A 26,363-nucleotide genomic window follows, 5' to 3' on the forward strand; every position below is an offset into this window, starting at 1 on the left:
AAAAGGTAGTATTTCACATGCCCAGAATCTCAGAAAAGCTAAACCTAATGAGAAATTTAATATAAACAATCTCTACATTCAACTTACTTTTCACTTTTCTAAGGGTATGGGTGGAAGGGAGAAAACATGTTTGTGTGTCAAGGCTGTGGATCTGCTGCACTCTGATACCAGTGCCCTGCTCAGAGGTGCTTAACAGGAAAAGTGAAAGGAGCCGGGAAAAGGGATTGGAGAAGCACGGGTGAGTGTAGGTGAAGCAGCACCTCATGCTCTAATACCAGTGACAGTAAGGAGAAAGGGCATTTTTTGAGTCATACTAATTAGGTATTAGAACAAACATGAGACAAATTTAAGAGGTCAAGTTCCTCTTTGGTATCCTCTCTTCCAATCCTCTGGATATTGCTACATTCTCGCTTCCTTTTTCCTTGTAGCCATCTAATTAAGTTCAAAGTGCTGCCTGGTCTAGGTCTTCTGGTATGTCTTCTGGAACTACCTCTTTCTGTTTTCCATTCTCTTTTTCCTGTCTTCCGTGAAACTATTCTTGCCTTGCCTAAATTTATACGCTACTCCTTTGAGTTGCCTTCCATAGCATCCCATAAATACCTCTATTTTAGAAATTATTTTGTGGAACATCGTTTGTGTGTAATCAGCTGCTCCTTGTAAAAGATAGTCTTATTTTTTTCTTCTTTACCTTTTCAATGTAAGCCATCAGCAAGTGGTTGAGGAATAACTATGGTGCTCTTGACGGTTAACAATGTTATCACACATACATATAAACTTGTAATGGTATTTGCATTAAAACACAAACAGAAATGGTTTTTAAGGAGATTATTTAAGTCAAAGAATGCATCTGTTTTTACTGGAGTAAATGTCAAACTGAGCAGTTGCAATTTGTACAGGATGCATTTTTTAGACATTGAGTAAGTAAAAACTCACATAATTCAAAACTAATGCTGTTTTTTCTCTAGTCTAACTAAAGTGATTCTGTTTGGTGGCAATGCTATAAACATATTTTTGAGGTGATTACTTAAAGAAAGCTTTCTTTAGTGTTTTTTACAGTAAAATATACACAGTTGCAATTTACAAACAAAATTTACATAAGGCATTGCTGAATGAAACGACTTAGTCAGAAGGGCACTTGATTGTCTCTCAACTTCTAATTAGGTAAAACCGTCATGAAATGCTGTAGAAATAGAAATATATGTGATATATAGCATATTGATAAAATTTTCTTAAGTGAGCATTTAAATTTAATGATTATTTGTATGGATTGTAATTTCTCTAAATTATTTTCTCTGCATTCGATGGTCTGTGAATAATCTGTGAATATTTAATAAAATAATTAAATATTTAATCAAATTATTTGATCAAATTAATTATTTAATCATTCACAGAGAGAGAATAACTTGTATTTCCTGAAGTTATCTTTGAGGGTAATGAGAAGAACTGAAAAAATGTAATTTATTAGAAATTCATGTTTAACATTTATTGAAAAGAGCTAACATAAAATTTGAAGTTTACCCTTAAAATATTTGCCATGAATAAAAATAGATAAGAAGACCTCTAAATTTAGACTTATTTCACTTTTCCAAATTGATCCTAACTTCTGAGATTGAAACTAATTGTAACCTCAAAGTCCCTGAGGCATTTCAGTAAAATGAAGAGTCAATCTCAGGTAAGAATGATTCGTACTAATTAGACCTTTTCTTAAAACTAAATCATATAGGCTTAAATTATTTATTTTGAATATTTAACAATTAGAAAATTACTTAAAGTCTAATACTATTTTATTAGCATTAGATGTATTTGATGGCTAAAGCTACCATCAAAGAAGTACAAGAATTCTTTGGACAAAAATTAAAGCAGGTACCACACTGGGAATCCTCCCTGGAGACCAGAATAGCAAGATCTTTTCTGTGAGCTGTTTGCTGGGAAGACAGCATTTAGTGGGAAGGAAGAGAAGCTGAAGACTCCTTCACAAGTTGAAGATCATTTGATTCTACCATAATTAAAGCACTCCAAGACTTAGGAGTTTAGAAGGCAGATTCCAGCTAATGTCTAGACTAAATGTTGTTTTGATCCATCCCTTACAGTGTAACCTTGGGTGAAATATTTAACTCTGTATATCAGCTTCCTCTTCTATGAAGTGGAAATAAGTAATTGCCTAATCCTTATGAATGGCATTAGAATTAGATCATTTAACCTATGTAAAGCAATTAAGAAGTATCTTGTACATATAAATACTCAAAAAATATCATCTATAACTATTATTAGTTTGAAATATTTGAACTTTGAATTTTTCTATGTCTTTACCATGACAACCAAGGCAGCTTATTCATGGCAAACTAGTTAATAACCATCTCTCTTTCTTTATGATAAAACTTTTTACTTTACAGTTTACGTTTCTATTAAGCCCTTCTCTGTGTGGTATAGTATAGGGGGCAGGTAAGATTATGTTGTCTCAGGCCTCACATTGGAACTGGTGGCCTTGATTTGATCATGTCCAAAACCCCAATTTTATATGGACTTTTTTTTATGCCTTTTAAGTCAGAAACAAAGAAAACTGCCTCACAATGACAGCTTCGTCTTTTTTGTTTGGTGATCTTTCCTTTGGAGATTATATTGGAAAAGGTAGGCTTCTACTAGTGCTCTAATCAAAGAATTCATTCTGATCTGTTGCAGAAAGTTGGTTCTCAGACATTTGCATTGAAAGAATTTAATAGAGGCAGTGAAGCTAATTTACATAAACAGTTGAATTTCTGGTGGTACACATATTTTTACATGTGGGAAATGCCATTTCTGGGTTTTATTTCTCAATTCTGACCTATTATCCCTGCAACAATGCTGTAAGAGCAAAATGAGAGGAGAAATTATTTTTGAAAATCTACATCCTTTCAGTAAATTATAATTTAGTAAATCTTAGAAAGTCCACAAATTATTATATTTTCTTGTGTTTTAGAGCAAACTAGCACTGTTTGAAAGAAAACATTGTTTTCATCATGAATTCCAGTAAAGATAAAAGCCGAAAGTCCAGAAGCCAAGATTTTCACCTTCTTCATGCTTTAGTGATGTTAAGCATGAGCATGCTGCTTCTTCCAGTTATTGGAACTTCTAAGCAAAATATTCCACGACTCAAGCTAACCTACAAAGGTAAATGTATAAATATATTTCATATTGTTTATTAAGATTTCTAATGTATTTTTACTACTGTATTTCTTTTATTTAGACATATGGACTCCAGTAAAATGCTTATAAGGTTTGCATTGGTTAATGAAAATATTATTATAGAACACAAAACCCAATTATTATTTTTGTGAGGAAATAGACACCAAAACTGTTTCTATACACCTTTCAGCTGGTATTTATAATGATCAACTGATTAACATAACAAAAAATTTTTGGCCTGTAAATTATAATGTTTTGTGTTAAAACAGATAAATTTGTAAAAACAAAAAAAATGTTAAGTAATTATATATAATTACTTCGACATTTTCTACTAATTAGTTTATCCCTGGTTAGGGGGGATTTTGTTTTTAAACACAGTAAGATATTTTCAAAAAATGTTTAACACACTAGGATTGCTGTAAGATCTCAAGCATATGCATGTTTTATTTTAGGTAAAAGGCAATGTAAAAAGCTTATAATATAGAGCCAAAAAAAAAAAAAAACCCTAGTAAATGCAATCTTCTAGGCCAATTGTTTTTTAAATGTTTAAGTTTGTATAAAAGCAAAGTTGATGAATTTATGCAGTCATCTTGCTTTTTTTTTTGCCAAGTTTTATGCTCAGATACTTTTTCTTTTGCATTATATTCTATAATGTGCCCTTGACTATTAATTATTTAAGAAATGAAAGTACTATATAGAGAATCAGTCCTCTTTATTCTGAACTTGGCAAGTGAAAATTATACTATCAGTTTTAATATCTAATCTTCAAAGCAATTTATTTTCAGCCCAAATTGAATATCATTAATTAAAGTTAATTTGATGTCAAATGTCAGTGTAAATGAAATTAGCACATTTCATTTTGATATTTGTTTGGAATTTATATTTCATTATTAAAGATTTAAGGCAACATATTATCTTTCAATTTTTATATTCTTAGATATAAAAAGTCATTCAAAAAAGTATATTTATTAGTAATATTGGATGTATTTTTTCTAGGAAATTTGATCTCAGAACTGAACATAATTTATCCATATCTAAATATTGTATATAATCAAGAATTAAAAGCTGTATTTGAGCATTACTTGTTTCTTATCATAGATATATTCAATCTGTATCCATCCTTTAAATTTCTCTTGTTTTCAAGTGACCATTAACAACTATGATAAAGATTGGGCTACAAATAAAGAGTGAAGAGAGTGAAGTCATGGCTTCCAGCAATGACAGAGTAGCTAGTACTGTGCTATACCTTCTGCGATAAATGACTATATAACTGGACAAAATATTGCCATAATCATTTTTAGACATCGGAAAAGAGGCAGCAGGAATGTCATATTGTGATGGTTTAAAGCTGTATGGGCCCCAAAAAAGTATGTTCTTAAAGTTAATCCATTCCTGTAGGTATGAACCCAATGGAAATAGAATCTTTTGGCAAGTATGATGTGACCCACTTTAGTAAGGGTGGGTCTTAATCAACTTATGGACTCTTTTACAAATGGACCACTGAAAAGCCACAGATGTAGGAAAAAAGCCATAGGAGAGGTCCTGGAGTCTGGAAGCATGGAGAGAGGCCCTGGAGAGGCCAGGCCCACAGAGCAGCTGGAAGCTAAAGAGAGGAGACCGGGAGGAGAGGGGAGAGACTATGTACCAGCATTTTGCCCTGCCCTGTGGTTGGTTGCCTGTGGGCTCGCTGGCAGTGATTAGCGGCCCACGAGGTCCGGGCAGCCTTCCACGGCTCGGCGGGAAGCCCCTAGGCCAGCGCGTAGGCCTAGGTTCTCCAGGCGTGGGGGACGCGCGGTAAAAACCACGGAGACAGCCTGAGCGCAGGAACAAGTCTGCTTTATTGCGGAAATACACTTGGTTATATAGGGTTGGGTAGAGGGAGGGGCAGGAGCTGGGGCGGGTTAACTACGGGGCGGTAGTGGATAGGCGGAGTTGTGCAGGCGGCTATGAGGTAGGCAGTAGCCAGGGAAGAAGGCAGATTATATATTGGCAACGTGGGCGGGACTGGCGGGAAGGACAGACAGCAACGGCTGGAGGAAGGAGATAACAAAGGCTGGGGGAAGGGATGCAGCAACAATTGCTCCTTCTGTTTTTTAAGGGAGAGTAGATGAAAACAGAGTATCTCTGGGGAGGACGAGGGGTGAGGGGGCAGAATTGACTGGCTAAGGGCAAATGACATAGCATTTGATCAGGATGCATGTATAGCCCTTAGAGTCGGTACGTGCTAGTGCTAAATGAAATATCTAACCTGATGTTGCTTTTTTGGGGTGGATAGCACTGTGGCTAACTTAACTGCAAAATTTCTCTGACGTATAGCAATAAAGGGGGGCGGGGGGTGCACCCAAGCCCTTTACGCCGAGGGAAACAAACCCGTGCCGGCGGCTACGGTCAGGGAGTTCTACAGTAAGCAGCTTACAGGCAGGAAGTACGGTGGGAAGGGGGGCGAGGACATGGTCGAGATTGAGGAATGGAATCAGAAGCAACGAGACGTTGGTAATGAATTTGGACAAATGAGGAGAATACACTGTCAGCATGATCTTTGGCAAGGCGGATGATTCGTCGAATGGCCCAGGGACCGACGGTGAGGCCCAGGACAATGAGCAGAACTGGGGTTAGTAACGGGAGGAGATAGGGGAGGAGGGGCTGCAGGAAGCCCCAGGAACCAGCAGTTTGGGCTCGTTCAAGTCGGCGTTGGTTGAGACCTTTTTCAAGTTCTTTTAAGCTAGAGTCTACTAAGCCGGTATAGTTAGCATAAACGCAGCATTCTTCTCCTAGAGCAGCACATAGGCCACCTTCTTTAAGGAGGAGGAGGTCAAGGCCTCGGCGGTTTTGCAGGACAACTTCAGAGAGAGAATTAAGAGAGTCTTTAAGGTATTTGACTGCATCACGGAGGTAGATGATATCAGAGTCTACTGCTTGTCTGAGGTTTTGGAGGGCAGATGCTTGTGTGGCTAGAGCTGCAACACCAGTGGCAGCTCCAGCTGCAGCTAGGAGGGAAGTGACAGTGAGTACAGCAGTAATAGGTTCGCGTTTGTGGAGGTAAATAGCTTCTTGCGTGTGATCAAAGGCTTCAAAGAAATGTAGAGGAGTGTGATAAATGACTCGAGGTGTGAGGAGGATAAGAGCACATGTTTCTTTGGTCTTGTTAAGTGTGGCAACAGATAAGCATGGAGTAAGTCCGGTGGAAGAGCAAAGCCATAGGGTAGTGTTTAGAGGAATTAAGTATTTGGTAGAGATATTTGGGGAGGTATAGTTGGCACAGGCTGTAAGGCTGGGAGTGCGAGAAAAACGGGGGTGAATGCATAAACCTTTGGAAGAGATGTGCGTAAAAGTGAGTGGGACATGAGTAGATTGATTCCAATTGCAGGAAGAGGGGGAATCGTCGGTGGAGGAAGTAAAGAGTGGTGAAGGAATAGCAAGTGGATCATAGAGGGGGAGGCTGGGGGAAAGACACAACCAGCAAGAGCGAGTGAGGTTGGGGTGGGAGGCGTTGAGAGAGAAATAGGAGGCGTTTAGGAGTTTGAAGTAGGGACTAGAGGAGATGAGAGGATGTGGTTGTAAATCTGAAGCAGGGGGGGAAGTGGACCTAGTAGAAGGAACGAAGGCGGTCGAGGTGGAAGAGATTTTGAGGGGAGTAGATGAGGACGGAAGAAGGTGAACAGTGGGTGGGGGAGGAGGGTTAAGGATGTGGTTGGGACCAATAGCAGAGAGTGGGGCGGAGACAGGTCTTTTCATTATAATAAAAAAGGCACCAGGGTCATACTCGGTCATATACAGACGGATCCCCCAAGTGCGGCCTGTGAACCACTGATCTGAATTAGGGTCTTTGACAGAAAGTGTGACGCGGTCCCATCGATTTCCATACTTGAGAGTGAGATATGGGTCTTTGTCTTTTGGGGTTGTAGACAGGCCATAGGCTATGGTTTCACAGCCCCAGGATGGGCAGTAGTAATGTGTCGGATCATGACAGCCTCTCACTGAACGGGGGCATATATAGTAACCGGAAAGAGTTTTCCCATAGGGGCCAGTAAGGCCACTGCTAGGGGTGCCTGAGCACTTGGGTCGGGGTGGCAACTTATTACTGATGTATCCCATGTTAAATGTATTTATAACAGAGCTTGAGATTTTAGTATCTGTGTGATCGTATCCAGCCAGCCGGCAAACGTGCAGCGTGAAGGAGGGGGCTCCAGCAGTCACGTTGAAGGCGAGAAGTTTTTCAAACTGCCAGAGGCTGAGGGTCCAATTGAAGGGCTGGTGATTCAGGTTGGCGGTAGCAGAGGAGACTAGAGACAGCATGAGGATAAGGAGATGAATGAGACGGGGGAGGGTGGAGGGGCAGGAGGCGGGGTCTGGATAGAGCGGGCTTGTCTGAGGAGTTGAAGAATTTGGCGTTCGATGGGGTCATCATCTTCAAGAGAAAGTCGGCTTAGGCGGCGGGCAAAGAAGCGTTGTCGACGTCGTTCGCGGCGAGAGAGAGCTGGTGTGGTCCCCATGGGCGACGGTGTTGGGGTAGTAGGCTCAGATGAATGTACTTGGGGGCGCATAGTGGTCATGGGAGAAGGACTACAAGAGAGATGAGGATAGCAATTAGAAGCAACCAGGCAATAGCGAGGAGAAGACGTTGACGAAGGTTCCAGTCTGTTGGGGCTGTGGCTGCGAGACAGACAGCTGAAAAGATTGTTAGAAAAATGAAAATTGCAAGAAAAAAACAAAGTAAGAGTGGGTGGGAGGGGAGCTTGAGGAGCATTTGCACGGTGAGTTCCCTTTATTGATAGGTTATAAGGCACGTTTTGGTGAAGGTCAGGCACTTGTCAACGGCGGGTTGCGGAGGTAGCAGAGGCTTCTCTTGTGCAGAGTTGGGTCTTTGGAAAGATCTGGAATGACAAAAAGGAAAAAAGAGCCCCCATAGAGGAGGGGCAATCAGCAGAAAGAAACTTAGAGAGAGCACTTATTGGAATAGAAACATTTTTAGGAGGGGGCTTGGCCGATGTCTCAATCATTGCCATTAGCATTGTGTTCTGGTATCAAGGGACGTGGGATGTCTTCGGGGTCTGGCGCTAGTGGGCGCGGGATATCATCTAGGTCAAGCTGCTGTGTTGCAGGCCGGATGTACCTTCCTGGGACCCAAAGAGGCTGTCGTTCTGTTTCTGGGAAAATACAGGCGAACCCTCTTCCTTGTGCTAGCAGAGGGGCAGGTTCTTCTTGCCAGCGATTGGAAGCTGGGTCTTTCCAGTAGACCACAGGAGTTTGGGAAGGCGGCCACATAGGTCCCCAATGCTTATGCGTGGGAGAGAGTCCTTGACTATCAAAAGTTAGGAGATTGTGATGGATGAGACAAGCTGTTACAACATCTGCTGGAGCTTTGTGGGGGGAAGAGGCTTTCTCTTTTTGAATGAGTAGCTTGAGCTGTTGATGAGTACGTTCGACAATTCCTTGTCCTTGTGGGTTATACGGAATGCCAAAGTGATGTGTGATGTGATACATTTGCACAAAGTTGGCAAAGGAAGCACTGCGGTATGCTGGCCCGTTATCTGTTTTGAGGTCCCACGGGACTCCCATGAACAGAATGGCTTGGCGAAGAGCCTTGATGCAATGTTTGGCACTCTCCCCTGCGAGGGGCACCGCGTAGCACAGATGGGAAAAGGTGTCAATGGCTACGTGAAGATACTTGAAGCGGCCGAAGGCGCTGACATGAGTGACATCTAGTTGCCACCGCGAGTTAGGTCGGAGGCCGCGAGGGTTGACACCTCGGGGTTGCAGGGGCCCCAGAGGGAGGAGAGGGGCACACACGCGGCACGAGCGCACTAGGTGCTTGCAGGTTTCAGCGGGTAATTCTGGATAGAGCTTGCGAATTGTCCGCGCTGAGTAATGAAACCGCGAGTGCAGCAACTTAGCGTGGTTGATGGGGTCTCCAAGCAGATTTTCATCTACAACATAATCTTTGCAGGCTAAAGGAAATACTCTAAAGCTTGACACCGCCGCATCGGCAAGGTTGTTGCCGTGGGCAAGGGGCCCCGGAAGGTTGGAATGACTTCGCAAATGTGTGATGAACCAGGGCTGCTGTCTCGTTTCAAGTAAGCGCTGCATGAAGGCAAGCGCTCGGTCAATGTTTGAATCGCCTGGCAAAAAGGTGGCAAGTGGCAGGCTGCGACAAACTTGTAGTGTGTATAGGCTGTCTGTAAAGATATTGAGAGGCTGGCTTGGGTGGAGATTGAGGACCGCTGCGACCGCTAGGAGCTCGCCTACTTGAACAGAAAAGTCATTGGCGAATACTAAGTGCTGGGGCTCAGGTTTTCCAGGAGTGTAGATAACGGCTGCAAACGCTGTTTTTGAGGCGTCTGTGAAGGCAGTGATGGCTGATGGAATGGGGTTCCGCGCAGGCAACGGGCGGAACGGGTTAGAGAATGCTAACTGAGACACCCCTTGCAGCAAACGGTGATGAGGGTAGTGATTATCAAAGGAGCCGCGAAAGAGCTCTACTAAGCTCTGCATCTGGGTATTGTTCATAATAAGGGAAGAAACTTCTTTGGCATCAAGAGGCCAAATAATAGTGTGCGGTGGGATACCATACGTTTGTATGGAAAGGAAGACTAAGTCAGTGGCCAACGCAATCCAGGCCCTTAGGAAAGGGCAGATTTTTGGGAGTTTGCTCTTTGACGTGTGCAGAAAAAGAAGAGGACCATCTTGCCACAGGAGACCTGTCGGGGTGACCGGCGTCGGTAGAACCAGGGCAAAGATTGGAAGATCTGGAGAGAATCGCTCGAGGCGGCATTGCTGAAGCGCATCACTGACTTGTTGGACGGCTTCTTGCGCAGCGCGGGTGATGGTGATCTTTTGCCGGACTGCAGCAGGTGGGCTATCTTTGGTTTGCAGAAGCTCGAAGAGAGGCTGCATTTGTGCTGTCGTGATGGGAAGTGCTGATCGAAGCCAATTGATTTGCCCACAAAGTTGCTGAAGTTCAGTCAGTGTCATAGTGGGAGAGATGTGCAGCTGAGGGCTTGACGGTTGTATGAAGTGATGGAAATGAAAGCCCAAGAATTGAAAAGGAGGTTTGAGGTTTATTTTGTCTGACTGTACGGTAAGCCCGAGACTCGAGAGGTTGGTCATCACTGCAGAAAGCAGGTCATTGAGAAGGGTGCTAGAACTCGCTGCTAAGAGAAGATCGTCCATATAATGGATGGTGTATGTTTCTTCAGGCTGGAAATGAGAGCGCAGCGGCTCGAGGGCACAGTTGAGATAAAGCTGGCACATGGTGGGGCTATTCCGCATACCTTGTGGTAGCACTCTCCACTGGAATCGGCGTGCTGCGCCCTGGTTGTTAGTGCGTGGGACTGTAAATGCAAATCGTGGGCAGTCCTGCGGGTGAAGAGGAATGGAGAAAAAACAGTCCTTGATGTCGATGGTCGCCGCATGAAAATGCTGGGGGACTGCAGTAGGATGGGGGCAGCCTGGCTGGGGTGACCCCATCGGCTTGATGTGCTTGTTGATTTCTCGAAGGTCGTGGAGAAGGCAGAACTTGCTAGTGTTTTTTTTGTTAATGACAAAGATTGGTGAGTTGTAGGGACTGGTGGACGGCTCAATGTGCCCCGCTTGTAGTTGTTCCTCGACGAGGGCAGAGAGAGCCTGTAACTTGTGCATGGGCAAGGGCCACTGCTCGACCCAGATGGGCTCCTCTGTGTCCCATTCCAGAGGGATAGGGTCAGGTCTTGAGACAGGAGCAGTGGCCCCTAGAAGGGGGGGGGCAGCGCGGCTGAGAAGGCTTCTGTGGTGATTCAAGCTTTTAGCTGGCTGAGGACATCTCGTCCCCACAGGATGGTTTGAACTGAAGAAAGGACGAGTGGGCGAATTTGGCCTTCGTGACCTTCTCGATCGTTCCAATGCAAAGGCTGTGATGTCTTCCAGGAGGTAGCAGCTCCCGTGGCGCCAATGACTTGAGGGCCGGTTTCGAGGGGCCAGTGGTTGAAGGCAGCGATTTCAAAGGGAATACAAGAGATTTCAGCACCAGAGTCTAAGAGCCCTTCAAGCCACTGCCCGTTGATTTTGAGCTCGAGGGAAGGTTTCTGGTGACGTGTGATAGGCATTGTCCACATTAGGGCTTTGGAGCTCTCTTGAAGGCCTCTTGGGAGAGGGGCTGAGGCCTGCCCCGTTGGAAGTTTAAAGGCTGTTGCGAGGAACGGCAATCGCAAGCCCAATGGTACCCTTTTCCACAGCGCGGGCATGGTGTGGGGGGGCCTCTCGGTCGGCGCAGTGCCTCGGCAGGGCGGGGAGCCGCTTGTTGAGGGCACTCGCGGATGAAATGACCAGGTTGACCGCATCGAAAGCAGGTGGAAGCAGAGGCAGAGGACACAGCCATGGTGGAGGCGAAGGCAGTAGTAAGCGCTTTAGTTTGAGGGTCAATATCTCGGCAGGCTAAGACCCACTCGTGTATCTGCTTGTCGCGAAGAGGGAGGATGACAGTCCGGAAGGGTGCGAGGCATCCGTCGAGAATAAGCTCTTTTGCTAACATAAATTGGGCGTCTTCATTGGTGATTTTCCGCTGACAGGCTTCTAAAACGCGTGCGACAAACGCAGGAAAGGTCTCTTGTGGGTCTTGAAGCATTTGCGCAAATTTGGTAGATTGCTTGGAGGAGACTAGCGAAAATGACCGCTGGACAAGGTTCTTTGCTCGTTGCCAAAACCCTGGATCTATATTGACATAAGACTGAGGATTAGCAAAGCCGTTGATTCCGGTGTAGGCATCCGGTGGATCTCTGACCCCGATGCGGGCGTTCTCTACTACTTGCTGCTCAACAGCATGCTGATAATAGGCACGCCATTCAAGAAACTGACCGGATGAAAGGATGGCGCGGGCTAAGGAAATCCAGTCATAGGGGAGCGCAAGTTGAACTCCCAGTTCTTCTAACAATTGTTGGACATATGGGCTACCTATACCATCTTCTTTCACGGCCTTTCGCAGTGTCTTGATCTCTTCGGCCGTAAAGGAAAGCCAGGTCTGAGGGCGCTGTGGCGTAGGCAGCGGGTTGAGCGGGTAAAGCTGAGGGGCGGAAAGGTGCGCTCTTCCGGAGTCGCCGTTATATGGTGGTGGCGAGGGATGAGCGGTAGCGGGAAACAAGTGAGGGAGTGGCAGCTTAGCAGCGTCAAGGCGGCAACAAGCTGGTGGCGGGACCCTTTTGAGCGTCGGACAAGATGGCGGTGAAGCCACGTCATTTCCGGGAGCCGGCCAAGATGGCGGCGAAGTTACGTCACTTCTGGGGGCCGGCCAAGATGGCGGCAGAGTTACATCATTTCCGGGGGCCGGCCAAGATGGCGACGAAGCTACATCATTTCCGGGGGCCGGCCAAGATGGTGGCGAAGCTACATCATTTCCGGGGGCCGGCCAAGATGGCGGCGAAGCTACATCATTTCCGGGGGCCGGCCAAGATGGCGGTGAAGCTACATCATTTCCGGGGGCCGGCCAAGATGGCGGCGAAGCTACATCATTTCCGGGGGCCGGCCCGGGGGATGACGAGACAGGAAGGGGCGGGTAAAGGTGAGAGGAAGCGCCTTTGTTCCCGCCGGCGGGCTCTAATCCGGGTGAGGAAGAAGCAGGAAGCACGCCATCTTGGGCAGGGGTGGAGGAAGGAGGAGGAGGTCCGCTATTCTGAGGAGCCACAGAAACGGTTTCTGTAGGCGGCGGGGAGCGCGAGCGGGGAGGCTTGCGCTCGAGAGCTGCGGCGAGCTGGTCAGACAGAGAATTCGTGTCTCTAAGATCATCGGGCTCATAATCATTGGGTTGTTTGATCGATTTGTCCCGGATGACTTCGGATGGTGCACCAAGGAGGCAGGCACGAACGGCCACAAGAGTAGGCAGCAGGCCAGGCGGAAAAGACCGCCTTTCATGCTCTATGGCAGAGGTAACTCGATCTATTAGCCGTGAGTACGTGTCCGGGCTCCAGAGCTGGCAGGTGGCGAGCCACGGATTGAAGGGGAGTAGTAAGTCCCAATATTTTTGGAGCTGTTTCAGGGAAACGCGAACCCCATTGGTATCAAGCAGGGCGGCTAAAAGCCGAACCTGAGGGGTATGGTGTGAAGAGAGGGAGGTGCCCATAGTGGGAGAAGAAAAGACGGCGATGGGGTCCCTACCTGGAGAGCTGAAATGGTCGCCAGTAGACAACAGCAACAGCAGACAACAGGGGCCGTAAGGCGGTGGAAGGAAAGGATCCCGGACGAGCCCCCAAGTGTGGGCTCGCTGGCAGTGATTAGCGGCCCACGAGGTCCGGGCAGCCTTCCACGGCTCGGCGGGAAGCCCCTAGGCCAGCGCGTAGGCCTAGGTTCTCCAGGCGTGGGGGACGCGCGGTAAAAACCACGGAGACAGCCTGAGCGCAGGAACAAGTCTGCTTTATTGCGGAAATACACTTGGTTATATAGGGTTGGGTAGAGGGAGGGGCAGGAGCTGGGGCGGGTTAACTACGGGGCGGTAGTGGATAGGCGGAGTTGTGCAGGCGGCTATGAGGTAGGCAGTAGCCAGGGAAGAAGGCAGATTATATATTGGCAACGTGGGCGGGACTGGCGGGAAGGACAGACAGCAACGGCTGGAGGAAGGAGATAACAAAGGCTGGGGGAAGGGATGCAGCAACAGTTGCCCACAGCTACAACTTGGTAAGAGAGAATCTCTTGATGATACCTTGATTTGGACCTTTTTCATGACCTCAGAACTGTAAGCTTTTAGCCTATAAATTCCCATTATAACAGAAAACACATTTCTGTTATATTACATTGGTAGTCTTTAGAAACTAAAACACATATCTTTGAGAAAGAAACCACAGAATGCTGAGGCTATCTATGCAAGGCTCTGCAGAAATAGGGAATTGGTAAGTTGAACAGAGACATTGGGGGGCACAGTGTTGAGAGTTACAGGAGTTCTGACCAGACAGATGAAAAGACCTTATTGAACACCTTGGGCACTGAGCTGACATGCTGAGAAGGCTACATGTAAAGAGTTGGGCTGCTCTAGTGCTAGAGTAAAAGATACTCTAGTTCTGCCGTGACAAACCTAAAAGTAAGCCTCAAAATGACCAAGCTCAACTGCCAGTAAATTAAATATATGCTAGGAAAAAAAGAAACTGAATTTCTAAAATAAGTAGTAAAACCCAAAAACAAACAGTTCCTCAACAAATTAGCATCTACAATATCCTGATATAATCAAAGGTTACTTGGCATTTGTGATGGTTTGAAGCTGTACATATCCTAGTATAACATGTTCTATCCTTGATTCATTCCTGTGGATGTGAACATACTGTAAGTAGGACCTTTTGATAAGGTTACTTCTATGAAGATGTGGACCACCACAATCAGGATGGGTCTTATTTCTATTACTGGAGTCCTTTATTAGTGGAATTAAAGTCAGACATAGAGAGAGAAAGCCATGGAAGAAGTAAACTGAAGTTTAATAGAATCAGATAGAGAATGGAAAGGTAGCCATGTGCTTTGCCTTTTGACAGAGGAGACAAGGATCAAGCATCACTGGCAGCCAGCCTCAGAAGACCAGTCTTTAGGAAGAAGGTATAACCTGATGACACCTTGATTTGGATTTTCTTTTAGCCTCAAAATCATGAATAAAAAAATTCCCAGTATTTTAACCCAACGCTTTCCATGGTATTTGCTTGAGCAGCCCAGGAAACTAAAACAGTGTGCAAAGAAACAGGAAAATACATCGATCACAAGAAAGGATTAAAGTTTAAAAAACAATCTTGAAAAGATCCAGATAGGCAAACTAGCAGACAAGGCCTTTAAAATAGCTGTTATAAAGGTATTTAAGGACTTAAAGGAAAATGTAAAAGAGGTGTAAAAGAGAATTAGCAGGTAGGGAATCTCAGAAGATAAGTAGAAATTATAAAGTGATCTAAATGAAAATTGTAGACATGAAAAATACAATATCTGAAATTAAAAATTCAATGCACAGCCTGATCAGCATAATGGAGATAGCAAAGCAAATTTCAGGGAACCTAAGGATAGAAAAAATGGAATTATCCAATCTGAAGAAACTTTATATATTTCTCATGTATCAATTTTTAATCCATTTCGTTAGACCAAAGCCATATCTACAAAGCTCGTTTAGATAAGCTCTTTTGTTCTTAGGCTTTCTCTGACAACTACAGGAGAATTTAAGAGTCTTAGAAGCCTTATTTTTTAACTAAGAGAATCTTCAACATTACATGCTTTAGGTTTTTGCTAAGTCATTGCCCCATTCCTAGGACCAAAACCTAATTTTATTTTCTATTCCTATATAACAATCCATCCTAAAACTTTGTGCCTTAAAACGACAATCATATTATCTTCATAGTTTCTGTGGGTCAGGAATTTGGGAAAGGCTCGGCTGAGTGGTTCTGGTTCTGCTCTCTAGTGTAGTTGCAGTCATATTATGGCTGGTGCTGGAACAGGGAGGGTCTGGAACATTGCTGGCTGGCATCTCTCTCTTCATGTGCTATCAGGGTCTTTCTCACTGGTTTGTCCATATGGGTAGCTTGGGCTTACTCAATACTAGTTTAAGGGCCTCAATTGCATGTGCTTCAACAAACATGGTGAAACTATATCTCCTTTAATGACCTGCCTTCAGAAGTCACAAAGTGCTACTTCCAGTGTACACTATTGGTTGAGAAGTCATAAAGGGTCACTGGATTACAAGGAAGGACACAAAGACTCCACCTTTCAATGGGAGAAGTGTCAAAATCACATGAAGGAAGAGCTGTGGCAAGAGAGATACATTTTTAAAATAAAGGGAAGCGGACTTGGCCCAATGGATAGGGCGTCCGCATACCACATGGGAGGTCCGCAGTTCAAACCCTGGGCCTCCTTGACCCATGTGGAGCTGGCCCATGTGCAGAACTGATGCACGCAAGGAGTGCCCTGCCACGCAGGGGTGTCCCCCGCATAGGGGAGCCCCAAGTGCAAGGAGTGCACCCTGTAAGGAGAGCCGCTCAGCGGGAAAGAAAGTGTAGCCTGCCCAGAAATGGCACCGCATACACGGAGAACTGACACAATAAGATGACACAACAAAAAGAAACACAAGTTCCTGGTGCCACTGATAATGATAGAAGCAGTCACAGAAGATCACACAGCGAATGGACACAGAGAGCGGACAACTGGGGGTGGGAAGGAGAGAGAAAAAAATACACACACACACACACACATATATATATATATATATATATATATATATATATATATAAAATCTACCACAACATATATAAAAGGAGAACTGGTAAATGTGTTTGCTGGATTAAATATTTAGTACAATAAGCTTTACCCTTTAGATGCTTCTTTGGATATTTTCCAAATGTTCTTATATTTTTTTTCAGGTATTTTAGCTTATCTATATGTCAAAGAGTAATATCCAACACAGAGAATGAATGTAGGTAGGAATCAGTATACACATTCACATCCCTCCCACTTCCCAATGGCTGCTATTAGCTATTCATTCCTAAATTGCATATACAAGATAGATTATTCAACTTTGCTATGAGAATTAAGAATCTTGATGAGCTGTGAACACTCCTCTTTCCGACCACTTTAAAGAATCTGTGGTCCTCTCTTTGGGAATCACTGGTTCAGCACTATTAAGCCTACATGTTCATTCCACTTAGAAGAATTTCAACCGTTTCCCTGTTTTTTCTAGAGCATTTCTGCCAGTTTAAAAGGAAAGTAGATCAAATCTTAACATGCCAATTTTTAAAAGGGGCCAATTCCATGAAAAAAAATGAGGACTTAAAAATTATTGCTAATTTTGTGTAATGGTGAGGAAAATTGCTTGTACCACATGCCTGCTTCTGAGATAAGAATCACAACTTGGGCATTTGCTGTTTTTTCGTGTATGACGCTGACTAATAAATTGAGATCAACTGGTACCACCTGGTGCTTAGATGGTATTGAGAGAGTATAAAAGTTCCTGTTTGAGCATTAAAATACTATTAGTGTGTGAGATTTTAAAAATCAGTCAAAATGAAAGAATCAATTTTGGTCTTTTTAATTATTAATATTTATCTGCACAGAACCAACTTTGTTTTCCTTGCTTTCCATGATCTATGCTTTCTAATTGCTTTCTAAGTCACTAACCAGACACATAGGCATTACTTATCAGTAGAGTGAGTTAACCATTTGAAACAGCTGCAGGATAGTTTTGCGGGATTTCTTAAAGGCCAACAGAAATTTAATATCCATTTTAACCAAAGAATGCTCTTTGATAAAGACTTAGCTTTGAACCTCTGAATCCACACGAGCTTATTGGTTCTGTTGTGCAATGAGATTTCACTTTTGTTGCACGTGTTGAATTCTTGCATATATATATTTTTTATCCTAAATATGTTCCTTGAGTAACAAGTAAGGAATCTTGAAGGTCAAGATAATTCTAAATTTCTGGTTTTTATATTATATGATTATCATATAGTTTCCCTACAAACTGGGTTTCTCACAGTGATTTCAAGAGTTCATACTTAAGTGGTTCTTTAGTTTTTGAAATTTTTGAGAAATAACTGGAAAGACTATGCATTTTTCTATGTTTACACTTTAGTTGACTGTGAATACAGAATGTGACTCAAGTCGAGATTTCATGGCTATTTGACTCATTTAACTTGTTTGATTTAACTCATCTAGCATTATATGTATCATGCTTCAGCATGGTACAGAGTGAAAAGAGCAGGTTCTGAAGTCAACCCACCTAAATTTTAACTGCTATCACTAAATGTGAATATCGGATGCTTGTTTATTTTATGTCCTACAAGTTTTTAATTCACAACATAGTAAATCTCTACTATAATAGTCACATGTCAAAATTTATTTAGTCCTAATGAGTTTATTTTAAGGGTTGAATTTGTTGATCCATGTAAAATACCTATTATAGTATTTGGCATAGTAGGCATAGTAAGCATTCAATGAATGCTGGTAATTATTATTTTTTGTGAAACATTATTGTATTGCTATAAGTTAAGTTGTTCCCAGACCAAAGGCTTCCCTAGATAAATAAATTTGAAAATACATAAGTCCGTCTTGGAGATTTACAATGCATATTAAAATTGTTCCTGTGTTCTCTCCAAGCATTTTCTAGTAGACAGTCTCCCGCAGGCAAATACTGCCTACAGATTATAAATTTGCTGAGGAGAAGTGCCAGTATTTTCACCTTCGTAGCCCTGTAATATTTAGCAACAGTCTCTACAGTTAACAATCCTCAGCAAATAGTCATTCTTGATCTTGATAAGAGCAGTGTCTTTAAGTGATGTTAGTTCTAGTATAGATTAAATTTAATCATAAAATCATTCAGGAGTTCAGTCTACATGTTTGTAATCTAAAGGCATCCTTTCTGTTGTCAAATCAGTGTAAAAAAAAAAAAAAAGACCTGCTTTCAATACCTTCCCCTACGTAAGCTTATGGGTCTAATAGTAAGAATGCCTATATAATATTATATGTATATATACATATAAAGCAATTCAGTGATGATTTAATTGTGGTGGATATGCCATGTTTGAATGGATTCACATGGTTTCCCAACCATATTTTCTCTAAACTGAGGCTTGCTTTGGTTTAAGAGTTCAAGGATAATTTTATTGTATATGTGATATTGAACTGTCAACAGTTAATAACAATAGTTCCTGAATGCTGCCTATGTGCCACTCATTGTTCTGGCAACTAGGGAATGTGTTAGCAAATAGAAGAGGCCACAAACGCTGCCATCATGTAGTTTACATTCTAATGGGGAAAGGTACATAATAGAGTATGATGGAAGGTGATAGGTACTTTGGAGAAAAGTAAATCAGCAAAGCAACTAGAGAGTACTGGGGATGGTGTAGTCAAATATGACTAAGAAAAAGCTTGCTGAGGGAGCTGTGTTTTCATACATTCTTAAAGGAATTACTGTAGCAACTCCTGTCTGGGAGAGGAGTATTTTTGGCAGGAAGAGCAGCAAGTATAAGGCCCTGAGGTAAGACGTTCTTGAATGTTTAAGGATCCTGAAGAAAAATAGTACGGCTAAAATATAGTAGGCTAAGGGTAAAGAAAAAGGTTGATTATATTAGAGGGTTAACAGTAGAAGGAGAGATTGGATACTTTCCCTGTAGGCCATTGTTAAAACTGGCTTTTAGTCTGAGTGTTATGGGAATCCACTGGAGAATTTTGAGTACAGAAGTGACATGATCTTACTTTCCTTGTTATAGGATCCCTGTGGTTTCTGTGTTGTGAATACACTGATGGGGGAAAGCAGGGAAATAGGGAAACAAATTATGAGGTAATTATAATAATCCAAGTGAGAAATGATGGTTGATATGCCAGAGTGGGAGCAGTAGAGGTAGAAGAGGAGAATATGAAGATAGAACCAACAGGATTTGCTCTTGGTTGGATATGAAGTGCGAGATAGAGAAGTCAAATATGACTCCACGCTTTTATGGGTTAAGGATGGAGTTACCATTAATTGAAATGAGGAAGACTGAAAGAAGTAGGTTTTAGGGGAAGAGCAAGAATTGAGCTTTGGACATATTTTGTTTGAGAAGGCTATTAGATATCAATGTGAGATGCCAAGAAAGCATTTTGGTTTATGTGTCCATGAGAGATGTAAATTGGCAATAGTAGCATGTAGATATTTTCTAAGCCATATGACTCTTTAAGAGCACCAGAATTCAAAGGATTGAATTATGTGATACTCTTAAGTCAGGAAATTTGGGAAAGTGGGGATGAGCAGCAAAGGGTACTGAGAAGGAGAGCCTAGATAGATAGTAGGAAAATCAGAGGTTGTAGTATACAGAAAGGAGAGTGAAGAAAGTACTTTAAAGGGAAAGGGGCGATAAGCCATGTCAAATCCAGCTAAGATGTCATGAGATTAAGTAAGGATGGAAAACTGACCATTACATTCAGCAACAAAGGAGTTACTGTTGCCCTTGATAAGAGCAGTGTCTTTGAGTGGTATGTTCTCAAAAGCATGGATTTAGGGACAGGAGACAGTGATTATCTATAATTCTTTCAAGGAGTTTTCATTAATGGAGAGATGGGGCAGTAGTTGGATAAGGAAGTGAGGTCAAGAGATTTGTTTCCACAGTATATTTATATGCTAATTGGAATAACTTAGGAGAGAAAAAACTGATGATGTGGAGAGGTGTGGGCTAATCTTTACTCAAGAAAACATTAATGAAACATATTTTTCCCTAAAAACAGGCTACTTTTAGAACATATATTAATAAAAGTGGCTTAGTTTGCTACTTGGTCATTATCAGTGGCAACAATTGTCTAGATGGAAAGAGATTAAACAGAAAATATATTCAGGAAAGCATGTGTTCAGTATAATATAATTCAGATTGCAAGCAGGATTTATGCTTGAAAGGTTGGTATATAAGGATTTGGAGACAAAACTCCAGAAGGATTAGATAATAACCCCCTGGCCACATAAGTAGATAATGAAAAGCTGATAATCAGACACAAGTCTCCTGCTTTCAGTTCAGTAATGTTTGCACTACAACTTGCCTGTATCCAAGTGTTCTAATAATAATTAAAAGTCTAACACTATAAGTGGGACATTGTTCTAAACATTGTTTGTCTATGGAGATTCACAGAGTGTTGGTACTTATGCAATAATATAAGGAATAATGATGTGATATTGTCAAAAAAGGGGCAGACATACCTTGGAATGAAGAAGGTATAAAAATCATGTGGGGAGTTGGGGGGAGGGAAGCCAATGTGGCACAGTGATGAGTGCCGGCTTCCCTCACACAAGGTCCCACGTTCAATCCCGGGCCCCCATACCTCAAAAACAACAAAACAAAACAAACAAAAGAAAAAATGACTGGGGTCTACAGTGGTCAGCAGTGTTCTTCTGATTAAGGTAAAAGAGAACCATACCATGTGTCTTTGTTCATGCATAAGTATGAAGGAGGGACATAGTTTAAGTAAAGTCAATTTTTATTAGAATTAAACCCATAAATTTTTTGGGTTATAAACTATTTTTTTACTAGAGTATCTATGCATTTGATTTATTCATCTGTAAATTATTGAAGAGATAAAACTTTTTACACACAACCACTCACTTTAGAACCTTATTTAAAATTTGGCTCTTATTCCTTGGATTTTATTAAATACATTTTTACCATTAGTTTCTTTCAATACATATATATAAATATAAAGTTAAGGACAGTTTTAAATAGAATGTCATTGATTATTGTAAATGGAAAATTTGATGAATGTCTTTATTTTTTTCTTTGTTTCTTAAGACCTAGCAGTATACATTCTGTATTAAAGAGTCCTTTAAACAGACTACTTTAATCCTATTAGTTCTAAAGAGGCACAAATTAGAACTAAAGTGCTTTTTACTTATAAAGAAGGATAGTCATAAAAAGGTTTATTTGACTAAAGTCACAGTGAGCCAGATGCAGTCTAGAAAATAAGATAAATATTTCAGTAATCCCAGTGGAATGGTGAAGTGGAGGAAGCAAAAGAAATCAACTTTTCTATTAGTATATCCAGTGGATATATATGTAGAACTGTTTTGAGAAAGGATCCTGTTTTTCTAAGTAGCACTAAATCTTAAAATAGAAAATTGAGCTGTAATGGGTGATGAGCCTTAGAGTTTAATGATACAAATTGTCCATGCCTAATTAGAACATTTACTTGCTCTTTCTGAGTCTAGGTTTTTTCTTCTAGAAATTAGTGATAATGATTCTGGTTCTTTTTGAGGATCAAATTAAAATATATATGGGAAAGACCTTTAAATATTATAAAGTGCCAAATGGATGTTGTGACAGAGTTCAGAGGGACCAAATGCAATATATTATTGAATTAATTGAAATAAGATATAAAGAAAATGGAAGGTCTTTAAAAATTTTTTGAGGAATCTGATTAGGATTTCTGCTGCCATAGAGAGTAGGAAATTTACTAGAAATGAAAGTCTATGATAAATCATGTCATCTTCCTTCCAGGCTAATGCATACTAAGTATATGCACTTCCCTTCTTTGTGTGAGAAAACTGAGAGGAAAAAAGTATCTTTGGCTTAAACTAAGCACATTGGTTATCACTTCTAGTAATTTAGGAATAAGTTAGGATTGTACTGGTGTGACCAACTGAAAATTGTAAAGAAAAATAATAATTTGTCCGCTTTGCATAAATTAACATATGCCATCAATAAAAGGTTTGAGAGAAATTCTAGTATGCAGGAAGAAGGAAGCCTATCCAGCTTTTCAATGCAAACAATATAAGTATAAAGGGCCATAGTGTTCTTTCGCCTTTCTACCCCAAATGTGGTTCTGGGACCAGTAGTAACATATTCACCTGGGAGCTTGTTAGAAATGCAGAACCTTGGGCCCCACTTCTGGCCTTCTAAATAAGAATCTGAATTTATAAGATTCCTGGGTGATTTGAATGTATGTGAAAGCCTGCAAAGCACTATTTTATTTAGAATATTTTGTTGAGTACCACACTGCTCTCTCTGCCCTTCATGAGCCTTTGGAGATCAGAAAGGGAATCCCTTGTGACTGCAAAGCGGTAGACCTGTAACTGAGTCTCCACATGGCACATTAGCGTCTCTAAATTATTAACAAGACTTTAAAAACCCTAACTTACATGGACGGTAGATAGACCAAAGCAAACAATGGTTTGAAAAATCATTAGTTAAATGTTTATTAGCATTCTTATGTGCAAGAAGCAGTTATTTACAACAATGACTTAGACATTACTCTTATCTGCAAGGAGCTTCTATTTTATTTTTTTGAAGGGACGTGATAAGTATACAAAATAACTGCAAAAAGATTAGTCCTATAATATTAGTGTAAATAAAACCAAATGTTTAAAATAATTTGGAAGTGAGTATGAACTTGAATTTTGAGCATTATATGAATCTTAGAATTTATTGAATGTGTCCTTAGAATTTATTGAATGACTGCTCATTGGAAAACTTTAGTAATGAAATTGACCCAAGTGAATTGTTACTTAAGAGAAAAAAACTGAATAGGAGTAATCCAAGGGTAGAGATTGTGGTGGGGGTGGGGATGTAAAACAAGGTCATTTATGAGCCCATTATTGTAATTTAGAAAAGTAGTAATGTGGACTCACCTGGGCTGGCCAAGGGAAGGGAGATGTTTGAAGTGTTAAAGAAGAGAAAATATACATGATACAATCTATAAGGCTTTAAATTTAGCTGGATGGTGTTGTGTGTGGAAGTGAGATGGGCTTAGAGGGACCTATTATTTAAATGGGAAATAAGGAAGAAAAACTTTAAAAAGACTTTAGAATATGATTGGAAACTAAGAAGGTCAGTTAAGAGGATAAGCCTAGCTAGTAGGATGATATGGTTGGGGCGGGCTATGGGGACGATATGACATTATACAGCAGGCTATTGGAAATTCTGAATGAGACTTGGGAGGGACAGTCGGGTTTTAGGTGTTTATTTTGAAGTCATTAGCAGAGAGGTAGGAATTAATGAGAATGTTTTTCCTGTGTGAGAGAAAGTATAAACTGAAAAATAGGATGAATATATTATCTCATGACTTACGCCCTATAAACACTGCCTGAAATTCAGGAGACCAATATTTTATGACTGCATTTTTTTAGTCTCCCACTTGGAAGTTTAAATTCAAATGCTCTTGCAAATTCTCTGCACAGTTCTACCAGGATGATATATTTTCATTAGCCAGGTTATTTTAGGACGTTCTTCTGTAGAAAAGTCCTATAGATAATTGAGATCTCTTTGTTCCCCCCAAAAAAAACAAACTGAAATTGCTCTGAATCAATGAATATTACATTTTAGATTAGCTGTCACACTGAGTGGCCAGCATGGCAATAAAAAAAAAGACCCATAGTTGGGCAAATTATTTTAAATCTCATAGTAGCAGAAATGAGGGGGTGATTTGAATATCTTCGGGCAGAAATAGAAGGCACTTTCAAAGTCTTGGGGATATGGATCACATAAGACTTCTCAAGAGTGAATTTCAAAAATAGTACAGAAATGCCTCAGACTCTGAAGGTAAATGATTTCAACCCAAAATTCTATTTCCAGCCCAACTATCAATAATGTATGAAAACAAACTAGAAACATTTTAAAATATGGAAGATTTCCAAAACTTAAGTTTCAGGCACCCTTTCTTAGAAAGCTTCTGGGTATTATGGTCCTCTAACAAACCACGAAGGAGGAAGAAGTAAATATAAAATAAACTATTAAATACGTTAAATGGAGACTAGATTGGGCTGGACAAAGGATAGGAGAGGACATGTGTTGTTTTTTTAAATATGCTTTTTAACATTACTTTTTGATATACATACTTCTCTTTCATTAATATAATTAATTTTAAAGTAATATACAGTAATATTTTAAAATTATTTTACTCATAACTCTGCTTATATAAGTTAATTTTTCTTGATCTTAGCATGAGGAGTCATTTGTTCTTGTCATATTTGCTTTGCTATTGATTCAATAACAGATATTATTAAGCTATGACTTTTGGAATTTTTGTTAAAGATTATATTCACATACTTGATTGAATGCAAACCCATATTCATTTGTAAGGAGTTTGATTTTAACCATTCCTTGAAATTTGAAAAGGGAGAAATTCCAAATATCTTGAAGGAAGTTAAAATAAGAATCAAAGTAGAATGAAATCTTTTCTGAATTATCCACTGAGCTATTTATGAGAAATTTATTCTCTCTAAGCATTGTTCTTCTGGAAATTTTCTAGATGTTTATGATGTTAACCTTTCTTATGGGTCAAGAGGAAAAATTGTCAAAGCAAAGTTTTTAAGAATGTAGAGAAACCCGTTCTTACTCAACGTAAGAATTTAAAAGAACTTATCATTATAAATTACACATCTCACATGTGATGGATTACATAAAGTATCCACTATTGAAAGTTAGCCAAACAAGAATAAACCTGTGATTTAAAAGCATGGATATAGATGGAAATGCGAGTGTTAAATTGCCAAACTCCTGCTCCACATCCTGTCCTGGCAAGAACATAGATCTAATGATATAATAGGCTTTATGCTTTTCTAACTTATGTTTCCCAAATGATATCATCTAATTTATAATTGACATAGATAATGTTCTGTGTAAGATCTAGTGAACTGAATGATCTCCAGTGTTCTGTTACAGAAAAGGAAATGTGAACTTTTTTCTTATTTTTTATTTGGACTTGCATTTGCAAGAAGAAAATGGTTAAAATTAGAATTTTCACCTAGAGAGGTATAACGATAATATGACATGACACGACATACAATACCATACCATACCATACCATACCATACCATACCATACCATACCATGCCATACCATACCAACATAATATAATATAAAGCTGTCATTTTGAAGTAGTATTTTGCAGGGATTTTAGGTTTGACTAATATTCTTTCTTTTTATATTTTATGTCATTTGAACAGTTAGCTATGGAGGCTAATAATTAGCATTTTTGTGTAGGTAAAGATGAGCTATCTTAATAACCAAGTTTTTTTCATACAATATCAAACCTCAAGAAACCAACTGGAAGTCAAGTGAGGCCACTGTAAGAGGAGTTAATTTTCCTAAGGTTAAATCCAAGGGAGAATTAATGCCTTGCCTTGGACCGAAAGCTGGAGAAGCCCGTACAAGCCCACAGAGCGTCAAAGGGAGGATGTGAATCATGTTTAAAGGTACTCTTCATTTTGAAATGAATAGAGTTTACTCCCTTTGCTCAATTTCTGACCCAAACTGAGAAAACGCTTTTTCTTGGAAAAGGTTTTATAGCAAAAGCACTTCCGGAAACTCTGGGAAGTAGCCTCGAAGGACCTCCATAGAGGAGATCTTTCGTATACTAACAGCATGAAAGCCCTGGGAGCTTAAAGATCAGGCGGGAACGTTCAACTTCTGGGGAAAACAGAAATAGAATGGAGATGGAAAAGCTCAAAGCAAAATTTTTCTATTTAGACAGTTTTGCAAAGAACAGACTGGAGCTCTGACCATATTGAAGAAACCTCAAAACTGTTAACAATTGCTATTTCCTTGAGGAGTAGAAGGAGTGGGGAGCAAGAATTTGTGCTGAGTATCCTAGGATAACAGAGAAAGGTGACTGGGTCTGCTTTTGGCTGTAAGCTTTCTTTGCTGAGCAATCCTACTCCTTAGACTGGAAATTGACCTTCTCCAATGATGATTTTGATTTTTACCTCATGATTATCTTCCTTTAATAGCTTTGTTTTTCTGAATTTTTAAACTAAAGAGTGAAGTGTTCTTTAA

At 40.9% G+C, this 26,363-nt stretch overlaps 1 protein-coding gene across 1 annotated transcript in view; it reads left to right on the forward strand.

Moving 5' to 3' along the window:
* SEMA3D (semaphorin 3D) overlaps positions 1-26,363 on the forward strand; it is a 205,694-nt gene that overhangs the window by 66,212 nt on the left and 113,119 nt on the right. The window contains exon 2 of the mRNA XM_058297091.2: positions 2,957-3,147. Within this exon, the coding sequence (XP_058153074.1) occupies positions 2,997-3,147 (151 nt within the window). The 5' untranslated portion in view covers positions 2,957-2,996. The remainder of the gene's footprint in view (positions 1-2,956; positions 3,148-26,363) is intronic.

Source organism: Dasypus novemcinctus, chromosome 5 (genome assembly GCF_030445035.2).
Source record: "Dasypus novemcinctus isolate mDasNov1 chromosome 5, mDasNov1.1.hap2, whole genome shotgun sequence".
Lineage (NCBI taxonomy): Eukaryota > Metazoa > Chordata > Mammalia > Cingulata > Dasypodidae > Dasypus > Dasypus novemcinctus.